The sequence below is a fragment of the Nothobranchius furzeri genome, chromosome 1 (assembly GCF_043380555.1).
Source record: "Nothobranchius furzeri strain GRZ-AD chromosome 1, NfurGRZ-RIMD1, whole genome shotgun sequence".
Lineage (NCBI taxonomy): Eukaryota > Metazoa > Chordata > Actinopteri > Cyprinodontiformes > Nothobranchiidae > Nothobranchius > Nothobranchius furzeri.
Genome location: NC_091741.1, coordinates 59,839,736 through 59,853,272, shown reverse-complemented (window position 1 = coordinate 59,853,272; position 13,537 = coordinate 59,839,736). Strand labels below are relative to the sequence as shown.

Genomic DNA, 13,537 nt, shown 5'->3' with positions numbered 1-13,537 from the left:
CCCCTCAGGAAAGGAGGCAACGGAACACTTATTTGTTGCTCCCTCCATAAAATCTTAATGCATTTTTTTTACATTGCAAACAAGATTCAGTTATGCGTTTGCCATCTTTTTTATTCAGGTAATGTTCATGAAAAAATGGACAATAACTTCCAGTAAGCTATAAGCCTTTAAAATGAAAAAGAAAACATTTCTTTTAAATAGTTTATAAACCAAAACAGAATACAAACGAGATGTACAACATGTAATAGACAAAAATCCTAAAAAGCATGACGGTCCAGACTCTTTACAAACAGCCCTTCACGTGTGTTTGACTTAATTCTGTATGAGTTGGATTTGGGCAAATGTTTACCTTTAAATTTATGAAGAACAAATAAATTAAAGGCAGAAAAATTGCAGCTTTCATGTAAAACCCTAATCCTTTACTTTAATGAAAATAAGATGTTTAGTGTCCAGTGTTTGTTTCTTCCATACACATTCAGAGCAGTTCTCAGACCAGAATTTGATGGAAAACTTGAGCCAAACAGGTAAAAATGTCTGTATCTTCACTTCGTGGATCAAGACTCTGCTGGTGATGGCTGGCTGGGAGCTCCATTGCGTGTGCGAAGCTGAGACTGGGCGATGTCAGCCAGGGCGTTCTGGATCTTCTCCAGCAGCATATCACCGCGGTAAACCACCTCCTCTAGACGAGCTGCCGCGTCGTGGTTCTCCTCCTCCAGCTGCCGGAGACTGGCCGCCTGGTAGGATGTCACAGGGGTCCAGATGCATCAAATATGGCAGGTTTAAGTAGACACTGTGAGACTAATTTGCATTTTTTTTAATGGATAATGATCAACCTACTTAAGGGAAGAGATTTTGAAGAATACCAATGCAACTCTGTAATAAAACAAGCCTGCTGCAGAATGCTGCACGACTTTTAACTGGTACAAGGAAGAGAGCACAGCTCTGTCATTTACCTCAGAATGAGCTTTAATGATGTGTAAGACTTCTTAAAATGACATGATTTTATGTTTGATAAGTATGATTTATTCATTTGATCCTTTAACAATTTTATTGAATCTACTGTTGTCCTTTTGCCTTGACGTCCAATTCTTTGGTTTTCATCACTTTGGTCAGTTTTGCTCTTTTAAAAGTACTTTATAAATAAAGTTCACGCTGTTCAGCATAGGGAGAAAAAAAACAATCTTAAACTATAAGGAAAAAGATGTCTAAAAACTAAACAGACAAATCTCACTTAAATGGAAAAATATTTGTATGAAACTTAAACTTACTAATGCCCATGAAGTGCTTTGCCCCAACAATGCTCCTAAATACGCAGCATTTACAGGAATGTTATTAAATAATTCACATAACTGCTCAGAAACTGTTTTTCCAGTCTTTGACATCAGTAAGCTATTTCAGCAGATCCTAGAGCTCTCACGATGGAAAACTAAACTTCTTGTGGCGCCCCCTGCTGCCTGAAAAGCAAGCTCAGTGCTCTTCACACAATAACCAGAACTAAGTCTTCAGCTACTAGTAAACTACCATGTGAAGAAGTGTGATGATAATAAGCCTAGCAGCTGAAACATTTCCCACAAATGCCAACGCACACCATCCTGTCCTTGTCTGTTTCTGACACTGGACAAAACCCTCTGCTGTGAAGCACTGGTGTGCACAAGTCACCACAGGAAAAGGCCTGGAAGTGCCACTGCCTGCTGTGAAAACATCTGATGCAGAATTTTTCAGCTGCCATCTTCACTGTTAAATTATTTGGTCTTTTTCAAAACAATGTCCTAAGGCATGTCAAGCAGAATGTTTAACTTCAGAATGCTTCATCTCTCTTGAGTTACAAAAATTCAAAACAATTTTTGAAAGGGTCATTTGATCTCGATACTAAACAAAAAGTTATGTTAAAATACAAAATAAATAAATCTGAAACTCTAAAAATGATGGTTAGTGTTTTTAACGGCCATAACATTAAAAAGCTGTAACACTCTGGGTCAACAAAATAAAATAAATGTGTTTCTTATGAACATGAACAATAATACTGGGTCTCTTCTTTTTAAAATAGATCAAAGTGAAGCCATTATTTCAGTAAAACTTCTTAAACTCAAAGAGTCGGTATCTCTTAGAGACCAATCCTTGTGATTTTAGTAGAAGTCTGAATGATTTCCTTCAGCATAAATGCAGGCAGATCTGAAGCTCCTACTGGAAGCAAGAGTGAAGTGAGTGCGAGCGTGCCGACCTGCAGGGCTGCTGTGGACTCTTCACTGGGCAGAGAGTCGATCAGTACATCTACATCTTTGGCTGTTCTGGCAATAAGAGCGGCAAATAGCCGTGCATATTCTAGAGGAGAGGGAAAACACACATGAGGGAATGCAATGAGCGTTAGTGCCATTGCTGCAACTAAACAAGTAGGTACAGTCGACATAATAGTTCCAAATGACAAGAAAAGTCTAAATATTCCCCCCAGAATAAAGGCTACATCCCAAGAATGAGTCAATATGTCGAGACAAACGTCAACAGTATTTTAAAAATTCAAGATTACAGTCATAATGTCGATGACAAAGTCAGCTTGTTTCTTCCAGGATGAAGAAAAAAAAGTTTAAAGGTTAAGAATCAACACTTAACTATTTCTAGAACATTGAGAAAAGACAAGAGACAAAAGTAGAAACCATCTTTAAATAGTGGGGAACAAATTCTAAACATCTATAATTACGTCTAAATACTGAGGAAAAATATTACAATTTAATTTGAAAAATATCAAAATATAACTTCCAAAAAAGAAAACAAACCCTGTTGTGCCCCTGAATCAGACTGCATTTGTTCCAGTTTTATCATCATTGTAACCGACGGTTACAGGAATGTTTTACCCAGTAAACTATTCAATAAAATAACTATTTGGTTAAAGGGACGTTATGGAAGTTTGACAGCCAAAACATGTATAGAAATAATAAATTTCTTCTTCATACATTCTCCTGCAATGCCCTGGTCCTGTAGAATGAGCCCTGGCATTTTTACTGTGATTGCCTGTTTTTCTGTAAAATCACAGAAAAAGAGAGCTGCTCGGGTCGAGCAGGCTGCTTCATCCGTGTTCACGCTCAGGCATAGCCCTCCAAACTGTTCTTTGAACGTTGTTTCAGCTGTCATCAAGGATATAAATGTTACAGACACAAGGAACGTCACTGGCGCTTTAGCTCGCCTTGTAAGACGACGGACTTTCGTGCAGAAGACTCGAGTTCGAATCTGGATGTACATTACATTAATGGTATATTTTTTTGCAGTAAGATGCCCAAATTTTTATTTGACACTTGCCGAACGGCATTGAATTCACAGATAAAAAAGATGTGGGTTCAACTTTCATTTTGGAACAATTTTTCAAGCAAGGGAAGGGAATGATCTGAGCATGCAGGAGGACTGACCCATCTTAAACCTTTGTCGGCTGTGCTGAAGAGAAAGGTACAGAACCAAATTATTTAATTAGCTGCACCTTCTCCTGTCCTCTGTCCTCCGGGCCACACACACAAGGGACTGTCTCAGCTGTTATTTTCGTAAAGGAGTGTGCACGTACAGCATGCGCGCCTCGTGCACGAGCCTACTATTGAAGCTGCCATTACACTTTTGGCCTGAGGGGGCAATCGCTAGCATAAAAATTCAAAACTCCGTAAAGTCCCTTTAAATATCAGGTTTTAACTCCTTTTGTTAAAGCAGAACTCGGAGATCTTCAGTCTTTCACAATAAGGGTCTTCAGCAAACACGTCCCTTTAGTTAAAAGGGAACAACACTTCCTGTAACAAAATAAATCCCTTCTGGATTTAACAAGGCAAATAGGTTGTATAACCTCAAGATGGCAATTCCACAATTCATCAGGATCAAACCATGAAAGAGATCAGGGCATATCGATGCAGACCCAATGAGCACCAATGACAATCTTTGCGATGACAATTGTTAAAACTGTTTGATTGTTCAACATCTCTACAGGATCCTCATTAAAAAATGAATGCAACTCAGGATGGGAATAATTCTTTTGACATTGCAGAAGCAATCAAAGTGAAGGGCAGTCCAACTAAATATTACAAAGTGACACTTTTGGGGATGGGCAGGGTACAGTTGAGATTCAGTTCTTCAGGCTATTTTGGAAATGGTAACACTTTTTTTCCTAGACGTTTTGACAATTTTCTTTAAAATTTCAACATTTTTCTTGACGTTTTAACTTTATCCTGGAAATAGTATTTCACTTGTTGACTAGCATTTTTACTTTTATACAATTAAACCCCGAAACCCCTTTTTGAAACAATTTATTAAATTGTGGCTTCTTCGAATAGGAAAATAAATAACCCATGAGAGTTTGGTAGTGATTTTTCCACCAGGCATGTGAGCATGTTTGGCCTGCCAGACTCGTCCTCTGTTTAATTCTACACAGAGAACTAATGCTTCCCATAAGGATGCATGACTGGTCAGGCTAGCTGAATGTGGGAGAAAAGAGATTTAAATAAAGATTTTGCTTTGAAGTTACAAACCTTCGGCTGAATTTCCTGGCTGATCCTTGTTGATTGCTGTCTGAATATTACTGAAGGAAGCAGGTGGAGCACATTGTTGCAGAACACCGATGGCATCACAGAACTGATCAGCCAGCTGTTCACACGCAACAAAACAAACACGGGTTTTAAAACTCCGGACATTTGTTTAAAAGAATATAGAATAGATAAACAGCCAGTATAGTCTGATAGTTGCATTACCAGTTAAACCAAGCCATGTTCATTGGTTAAAACATAAAAGCTGTGATAAATTGTGTAAATTAACTAAACCTTAGACTCGCAAGTTAGCGATTAGCTACATTTAAAAGACTGAAACGATAATTCTGCAAATATTTCTTATCTAAATCCATTTGTTGTAATTGTGTAAGATAAAAAAATAACTATTGACGTAGAAAATAATTATATTTCGGGATATTTCAATAGTTTTGCTTACAGAATTGACAGCGTCTTGAAGTTGCGTTAGCCTATCCGCCATGTTGCCGTAAATAAAATAAAAAACTCCCCAACGTGACCCTCGCGAGAGTTTAACGTCTCGCGGAAATAAACAAGAGGCTTCGAGTTAGCTGAAGCGATGGCTGTGACCGTCCCACGGCTGGTTTTTTGTAATGTGGATAGGTTTTAAATCGACTTTTTCATGACTAGCGATATTTACTCTCGTGCTTTAAGGAAATGGGAACGCGCCAAAGCATCTAATCCGGAGTAAACGTCAGCTTTTAGCCAGTGTTAGCCACCAAACAACAACAGGAAGTAAAGAAGCTAACTCAACCCAAGTGGTTTTGTACTTTGAACTCTTCAGGTATGACCACACATTTGTCAGTTTTGCTGCCTTTTGTGGACCTTACAAGTTTAGTTATAGCAGCCGGTTGGTGTTATGAACTCCTCGGTAGTTTATATTTGATTAATGAAGTGTTGTGGTGATAAATTGTGTCAGTAAATGCAAAATATGTTAAGTAATAAAACTCTTATTAGAGTAAAATGACCTATCAATGCATTATTGGCTGTAAACTAGCGTGCTATCACCTACGAGGAGGCTTAAGGTTCAAGCTAGGTTCTTTAGCTTTAGAAACGTTTATTCATGGCTCATTTCGATCGTTCTGGTGAATTATTATTATTTTACAGAGTGTGGTGAAGTGAAAGTTCATGTATTTTCGTGTGGCTGTCTGTAAAAAGATTCTGAACAACTAATATAGAAGTAGACAGATCTTTGAATGAGCTGAGTTTGAAGAAATAAAGATTAGTACTTACTGGACTGATTTGTTTGCATGTATTCGTAGTGTATTGCATTAATTATATTTATTTTCAATAAATTGATACCAACAAGTCAGAGCTGTTGAATAATCAAAAATAAGTTGTTTTTATGCTTCTGTATTTCCTTAGGTATGAATTGTAGTTTAGAGAAGGTCTTGGCAGATGCCAAATCATTAGTGGAAAGGCTTCGTAACCACGACAATGCCGCTGAGATGCTAATTGAACAGACAACATCTCTCAACAAGAGAGTGGAGGCTATAAAAACGGTATGTGATTTTTTTTTTTCCTATTTTATGTGCTGTTGGGTACTAGCTTAGTGCCACCAGGGGTCACATTTTACTAATTCTATAACTGAACACTCTATAATGCAAAAGAAGAAAGTAAAGTGCATTCCAAAGAATGATGGAATATTTTAACCGTAGCGTTGACTGCTGTTTAGTTTACAGGACATAACTACTGAGGGCGAAGCTTTTTATTGATTCGTTATTTATTTATTTTTTCACATTTGACAGTACCAGGAAGAGATTGATGCACTGAACCAGGTTGCGCGACATCGGCCTCGTTCCAGTCTGGTTCTGGGAATCCAACAAGAGAACCGTCAGATCAGAGAACTCCAGCAGGAAAACAAAGGTAGTCTTTCAGTGTTAATACTCATGGTGATTGCTTCCTGTTCGGTACAATACATTCCTTTACTTTTGTCAAATCACACTGCTTACAAACACTGAAATGTTTTTGGGCAGAAAAAATGTTTTTTACAAATATCCAGAGACATCATTAAGGTAAAATTTATTTACATAGACATATACAGATCGACTAGAGTTATTTAAAATCCTTACAAAATATTTTTCACTGCATTTCCCTATTCATTTGTTCAGTAATTAGTAGTCACTTACTTAGCTTGCTGCCATGGTCCAATTAAGAGTGAATAATTAGCCTACTTACCTTTTTATACCATTACTAAAATGTCTTCCTCGTACCACTAGAGGGAGCTCTCATACCATGATTTGAGAATGACTTTGTCATAGTTAGCCAACCAAACATGCGTTCTCTCTTTCTGCAGAGCTCCGAACATCTTTGGAGGAACACCAGTCTGCGATAGAGCTCATCATGACTAAATACAGGGAGCAGGTGTTCAGGCTCCTAATGGCGAGCAAGAGGGATGACCCCGCCATCGTCACTCAGCTGAAGGAGCAGCACACCACGGTCAGCAACTCGGGTTTCCTTTGTTCTTCTAATTCATATTTTAATAACTGTAATGTAAAATCTTCTAATCATTTTTTGTTGATCTGTGCAGGAAATGCAAGCGCACATAGACAAAATCAACGAGATGGCATCTGTGATGAGGAAAGCTATAAAGGTGGATGAGGACCGAATATGTGAAGACGAGGAGAGGATTAAACAGTTAGAGGTAAAGACGAATAAGGAGTTGCTGCATCATCCCTGTAAATGTTCTGAATTCTGATGCAGGAAAACATGTTTGACATGAATGAAACAAGGGAGAGTTTAGCTATTTAAATGATTCATGAGTCATCTTACACAGGTAAGCAATATCATTTAAGACTAACTCATTTGGATCAAAGCATCTGCCATAGTGGGTTAAACTATGAATCAGTACATTTGGGACCGGTTTTCCCACTGGTTCATTCAGTTTGTTATAACTGAGAGTAACGTTCTGACAAACGGGTCATGTAGTTAAGTGATCTAAACAATAAGAAGCTACAGAGAAAATAAAATCATGAAAGAAATCAGTTTAAACACAATGTTAATGGAAATAAGAAAGTAGAGAACAGGCATTATGTTTGTGGTTTAAACATGAGAGTTTTATTATCTGTACATTTTACAGAAGGCTGTAGGTTCAAATCCCGGTAGATCAGATTAACCTATCTGTGACCACCAATAGAGCTGGACGATATACATAAAAAGCATATTGATTAATATCAATAATTATTAATAACTAGAAAATGTAGAAAATATATTAGAAGTGCTGAGCTGGCCATTTTATGGTCATTACGTACAAGTTGGTTATTACCAGACTTGATTTTCATTGTTTTTATCAGACTTTTAATAATCTAAATATTTCCATGCTGGTGAACTACTATAACCGTCTTTCAGGACCGTTTCCTCCACCTCTGCTTGCTGCAAAATCTTGTTTAAGTCGCATGCTCTTTATTTAGGTTTGAGAGGGGAGGGCTTGGTGAGTGAGCATGCCTGAGTCTGTGTTTTTGATTGGTTGGGACAGTAATGTCTTTAGTATTTAAGCTACCTGATAGGCTATAGTGAAAAAAGAAAGGAAACCTAATTGAAGTTGTATTGACCCATTTCTTTCTATCACACCACACGTCTTATCATTATTGAATTACTGTCCAGCCCTAGCCACCAGACGTGGTTGGACGTCTCTTAAATCTGGAGGCTCTATTTGAATTTCAGCAAGTTTCCATCACATCTAGATACCTAAATGCTCAAAGCTGCTGTTATCTGATTGGCTGCTGAGATAATTGTGTTAACTTTCTGTGTTCAAGTACTTTGTTCAGCTGACACGCTGTTTTACATGTGCTCTGTAAATAAATACAGCATGGGATGGTAACAAGCAATTAATAAAGTGACCTGGTCAGTGGCAATAAACTCACACCAAATCACCGTGTGTGTGTGTGTGTGTGTGTGTGTGTGTGTGTGTGTGTGTGTGTGTGTGTGTGTGTGTGTGTGTGTGTGTGTGTGTGTGTGTGTGTGTGTGTGTGTGTGTGTGTGTGTGTGTGTGTGTGTGTGTGTGTGTGTGTGTGTGTGTGTGTGTGTGTGTGTGTGTGTGTACTTTTAAACGTCTTGTTCTTGTTGCAGCTGGAGAACCGCGGACTCAGAGAGCTGCTGGGAATCAGCCGTGAGGCCTTCCTCATCCTGAAGAGAGAAGATCAATCTGAGAGTACCTCTCTGTCGCCGCTGCTCACCAGTGCTGATGCTAGCTTACGAAAGAGTTAGGGCGCCGCCCCCTCCCCCCGCAGTGTACAAAGTGTACAGTCACATGCCAAACTGACCCCCATCTCACTGACTCTAACGGCGAAAGTCTCCTATAGCATCTTCCCCTCAGAGGTTCTTTTCCACAAATTCCTCCTATTTGTATTTCTGTGTGCATGAGCCTGCAGTGCCTGTGGGGTTTTGTTGTGAGAATGAGTGGGAGAACTGTTCAAGTTACAATAAATCTGCAATCTGTGAACAGTGTGAGTTCATTCGTACCGGTTTAGTTTCACTTTCAGGTCATCACACATATTTCAGGTTCTGTTTTGTGGGCTGTTTATCCACGCAACTTCTCACTTTCACTGCTCATTTATGGTTGCATAATGTCAACAGCCTCAGAAATAAGAGAAATGTAACTGAATTCAACACACGTGTCTGTATCTAGTAGAAGCTTTCAGGATTTTGAAATTGTATAAAACTGACCACACTACAAGCAGCTTTTATAGTCACAAAAGTGTCACTTAAATTGTTTTATACGGAAACAAGACATATTGGAAAATAGAATCAAACAATGAGTGTATGTCAGGTTATTGAATATATTTTGTTGCTGAATTAGATTTTTTTTTCGACGACTATTTACTTAAATAGTGACTAAGCATTCAAATTATGGTTTTCCAGTTCCTCATTTTATATTAACTGGGTGGGATAAACATCAGCTTAAATTTGGTATATCTCTGCCTATCTAGCGTCTAAAAAGCAGAACTGTTGCTGCTTTCTTTTGATCTGGAAACATCCGTTTGAAGACACTTCCTGTGGTGTTAAGAAACCCTCATTACACTCTTCACATCTACCATAAAAACGCCGTTTCTGCTGGTTTATTCAGCATATTTTAATCTGGAGCGCTGATTAAAACAGCAAACAAAAAATTCTAAAAATCTTTTTTTTTTAATTTAGTGAAGAATTGAAACACTTGCATCCCATTATTATTACACTTAAAATAATTTTGTATTTAGTGTATTTGAACCTGACCCATGTTAGCCAGAATGAAAACCAAGTTATGGTCGGGCTCTACTCACGCAGGTTTGGATCCCGGCCAGGGCACTTGTCTTTTATATCTTTGCAAAGTGTTTTTCCCTGTTTTTATCTCAATTTAAATATGTTTTCTCACTTTTTATTCTAACAGTTTAGGTCCATGTGTAATGACTGAAAATTATGCTATAGTCAGCCAGTTACAGCAGGGCTCCCCACAATTTTGTCTTTGCTGAGGTTGTGAGGTTAGCAAGATTTTATTGGTAAAAATTACAATTATAAAATCCTAATAACTCTACAGTATAATCAGAACTCCATATAAAAGTTATAACTCTGTAAAGTTAGTAAATGATCACATCTATTGTGTTTATGTCACGTTCTGCCCCTGCCTTCCTGACTGTGTCTCTCTCCTGCCCTGATTAGCCCTTATTGTTCTCACCTGCCCCTCGTTAACCTGTCCATGTGTTCCTGATTTCCCTGTATATTTATACCTCCCTCCTTGTGCCAGTCTTTGTCAGATCATTGTTGTTGTTAGTCATCGTTGTTTTGTTCCTGTCGTTCCCATTCTTCCATTAAAACCATTTTTAATTTTCATCCGTGCCTGCATTCCTGCCTCCTGAACTCTCCACCACACATGGTCCATCATCTCCACTCCACCCGCAACATGACAGAATGATCTGACCAACCTGGACCTGTGGTGAGCCCGGACATCAGTTTCTGGAGGATTTTTTTTTTCCCTTTCAGCTGAGGGAGATTCTGACTCGAGGGGGTTTTGGCGCATCCTATTTGTTCCCGGGGTGGTCAAACCCATTCTCCTCTCCTGCTGTTCTGCCCCGTCCTGTTTTTCACGGAAGCTGCTTTTCCTGGAGTTTTGATGGAGGTGAAAACCCCCTACGCACGCCAACATTCTCCGGGGTGGTAGGGCTGGTCTTCCTGCTCCGTGTCTGCTTCCCTTCACCCGAGCCTCCGCCTGTTGGATCCAGTAGAGTCATGGTGTGCACCTGCTCAGGACTATTGCCGAATACCTGCTACCGCTCCTGGTTTCCTCTCGTCACTCCTGCTGTTTGTCCCACTTCCTGGTCCATGCCTGCAGGGTCTATGCCTGCAGGTCCTTCATGCTGCACTCTCTGTTGGGTCACACGCCTGCTGCTGCAGTTCTCTGCTGGGTCCCACGCCTGCTGCTGCAGTGGGTCCCACGTCCGGCTGCTGCAGTTCTCTGCTGGGTCCCACGCCCGGCTGCTGCAGTTCTATGCTGGGTCCCACGCCCGGCTGCTGCAGTTCTCTGCTGGGTTCCACGCCCGGCTGCTGCAGTTCTCTGCTGGGTTCCACGCCCGGCTGCTGCAGTTCTCTGCTGGGTCCCACGCCCGGCTGCTGCAGTTTAAGTGTTCCTGTCCAGTCCAGTCAAGTGTTCCCGAGTCTCCTGTGTTGTGTGGCCTTGTGGGTGTCTGGTATCCGCCCCTTGGGGGGGGGGGGGGGGGGGTACTGTCACGTTCTGCCACTGCCTTCCTGACTGTGTCTCTCTCCTGCCCTGATTAGCCCTTATTGTTCTCATCTGCCCCTCGTTAACCTGCCCATGTGTTCCTGATTTATACCTCCCTCCTTGTGCCAGTCTTTGTCAGATCATTGTTATTAGTCATCGTTGTTTTGTTCTTGTCGTTCCCATTCTACCATTAAAACCATTTTTATTTTTCATCCGTGCCTGCTCTCCTGCCTCCTGAACTCTCCACCACACATGGTCCATCATCTCCACTCCACCCGCAACATGACAGTTTATGCATGTAGGAGTTGGGTTTGGGGGTCCTCATAGAAAACATTTGGGAACCCTGAGTTGCAGCAATGAGTACAATGAGTTATAGCATGTGTTCAACTTGTTTGAAAAATTACTTGTACTTTTATAAGTTTATAGTCAACATGTTGCCAGTGGACAGCTTAAATTGAACCACGTTATGCTGCCAATAACAAAATGTCCCCATATATGTTTAATGCCTTCAACTTTAATCAGTCAGATCATAACACAAGGTGCTGTAACAGATCCTTGACCATCCCTCGTGTCCGTTCCTTCGGTGCGACTACATTTACAGTGACTACAGCCAAACTTTTCAATGAACCAAATGGGAAATCAGAGCCTGTCGAGGGAAGATGGTTTTCAAGAAAAATCTGAAAATGGTGTCCATTCTTGGCCTATTAACCCTTTTAGCGTTCTTCCTCTCAACTTTAAAGTTGCCATAATTAGGCACATATTATGTATCATAACTGTATAATTGTGTTTTAGGGCCACAATGGAAACAAGTGTTTTATACTGTATGTTCCACTCTGCATATTGAATGTTCTTTATGACACATACTTGTATTATATTATTTGACCAAATACATTATCTATTCAAATAAAATTAATCAATTAATGAAGTCACATGCACGTACGCACACACTCAACCACATACACACATGCACACAAGTTCCAGAGATCTACCCATAATTCAGCTTTTATCCATGCATGTGCTGTGTACTTGAACATTACAATTTGCAACAGTAAATACTTTGGTTTAAAAGGCAAACCTGTGACTGAATGAAAGCTAAATTGAAAATACGAGTTTGGATGCCTGGATGAATTCTCAAAAGGTTTCTTTCAGAGAGAGAAGCGTGTTCTGGGTTGAAATGATGGTTTTGCAGCTAACTGTTGTTACTTAGAGAAAACAGAAAACAGACACAATCTGTGTGCTACCTCACCCAGCAAGACGACCCTTCGTGAGGATCCGGAGGTCAAGGGAGGATGGTGTCAGCCTCCAGGTACTCAGTCCGGTAGAGGGGACTCGAGGAACCGACTCTCTGGTCCGAAGATGTCGCCGGGTACACAGTGTCGAGCGTCTGGCTTAACTCTGAAGGAGTTTCTCGTCTTAACTCTCAAAATCAATAACTCTGGAGGAGTTTTTGCGTCAACTGGTTACAGTTTACGTTTATTCGTAGCTATTCTTATCGGCGTGACAGAAGAGCAGGTGGAGGTTAGGGACGGCCGTTCCCATATCCTCAGTGATGGTGGTGGGTTCACGAACTGAAGTTTCTCTGCTGGAAAGTTAGTTTAACAAACTCCTCAGAACACGCCCTCTCAGAGCAAGAAAGCTTTGGTCATAAGTCAAGACACGTGATGGCAGTTACCCTTTACTCTGGATAAACTCTGTGTTAGATGGATAAGGTGGAAGTTGACCTTCTGGTTACTGAACACCATAACCGATTATCAACCATAATCACAATTATACCCAAAGCATAATAATTCATTTCAGTAATTAAAAATACATTTATACTGAACCAAGAGATTATTTATGATGATTATAATAAACCTCAATAAAGTCAAAGAGTTTATTAAAATTATTATTTAAATTATTATCGTGAAACTTGAAGTGTCCTTCTGGGATGGAACAGCAGCAGATAAAGGATGATATTCTTCAGACATCAGGGCTCCTGGGTTAATCTGTGGAACTAAAAGTCACAGTCTGACCCAGCTGGGAAAATGTGACCTTTGTCACAAATTAGAGGCCCTTCATGACGCTACAAGACCCCCCTTGGTCAATGGTAGGTGGTCGCAGAAAACCACCTGTCGTTGAGCACCAAAGACGTGAAGGGGCTTTCTTCCTGAAGAAGCGGTTGCAGTCCAGATGAAGGCTGGAGTGAGGTAAGCGCTTCCTCACGCCAGTGAAGACTTTCCTCACGCCAGTGAAGACAGGAGCATATCCTGAGAAGTTGGTTAAATAAACAATTGTAGATCATTGTAAAGTAATCCTCGAGAAGGTTGCTATCTCAATAGCA

The 13,537-nt window shown here is 40.1% G+C and overlaps 2 protein-coding genes across 2 annotated transcripts; one reads left to right on the top strand and one right to left on the bottom strand.

The window, feature by feature from the left end:
• Positions 1 to 90: 90 nt before the first annotated feature.
• On the bottom strand, positions 91 to 5,039 carry med21 (mediator complex subunit 21). The gene is made up of 4 exons (XM_015955174.3): positions 4,948 to 5,039; positions 4,497 to 4,611; positions 2,222 to 2,322; positions 91 to 734 (listed from the first exon to the last, which is right to left on the bottom strand). Exons 1-4 carry the CDS (start codon positions 4,987 to 4,989, stop codon positions 555 to 557), a joined length of 438 nt encoding a protein of 145 aa, XP_015810660.1. The 5' UTR covers positions 4,990 to 5,039; the 3' UTR covers positions 91 to 554.
• Positions 5,040 to 5,045: 6 nt separating this feature from the next.
• On the top strand, positions 5,046 to 8,967 carry fgfr1op2 (FGFR1 oncogene partner 2). The gene is made up of 6 exons (XM_070549495.1): positions 5,046 to 5,310; positions 5,892 to 6,028; positions 6,275 to 6,392; positions 6,823 to 6,965; positions 7,057 to 7,170; positions 8,595 to 8,967. The coding sequence occupies exons 2-6, from the start codon at positions 5,894 to 5,896 to the stop codon at positions 8,730 to 8,732; spliced, it is 648 nt and encodes a 215-aa protein (XP_070405596.1). The 5' UTR covers positions 5,046 to 5,310; positions 5,892 to 5,893; the 3' UTR covers positions 8,733 to 8,967.
• Positions 8,968 to 13,537: the final 4,570 nt, after the last annotated feature.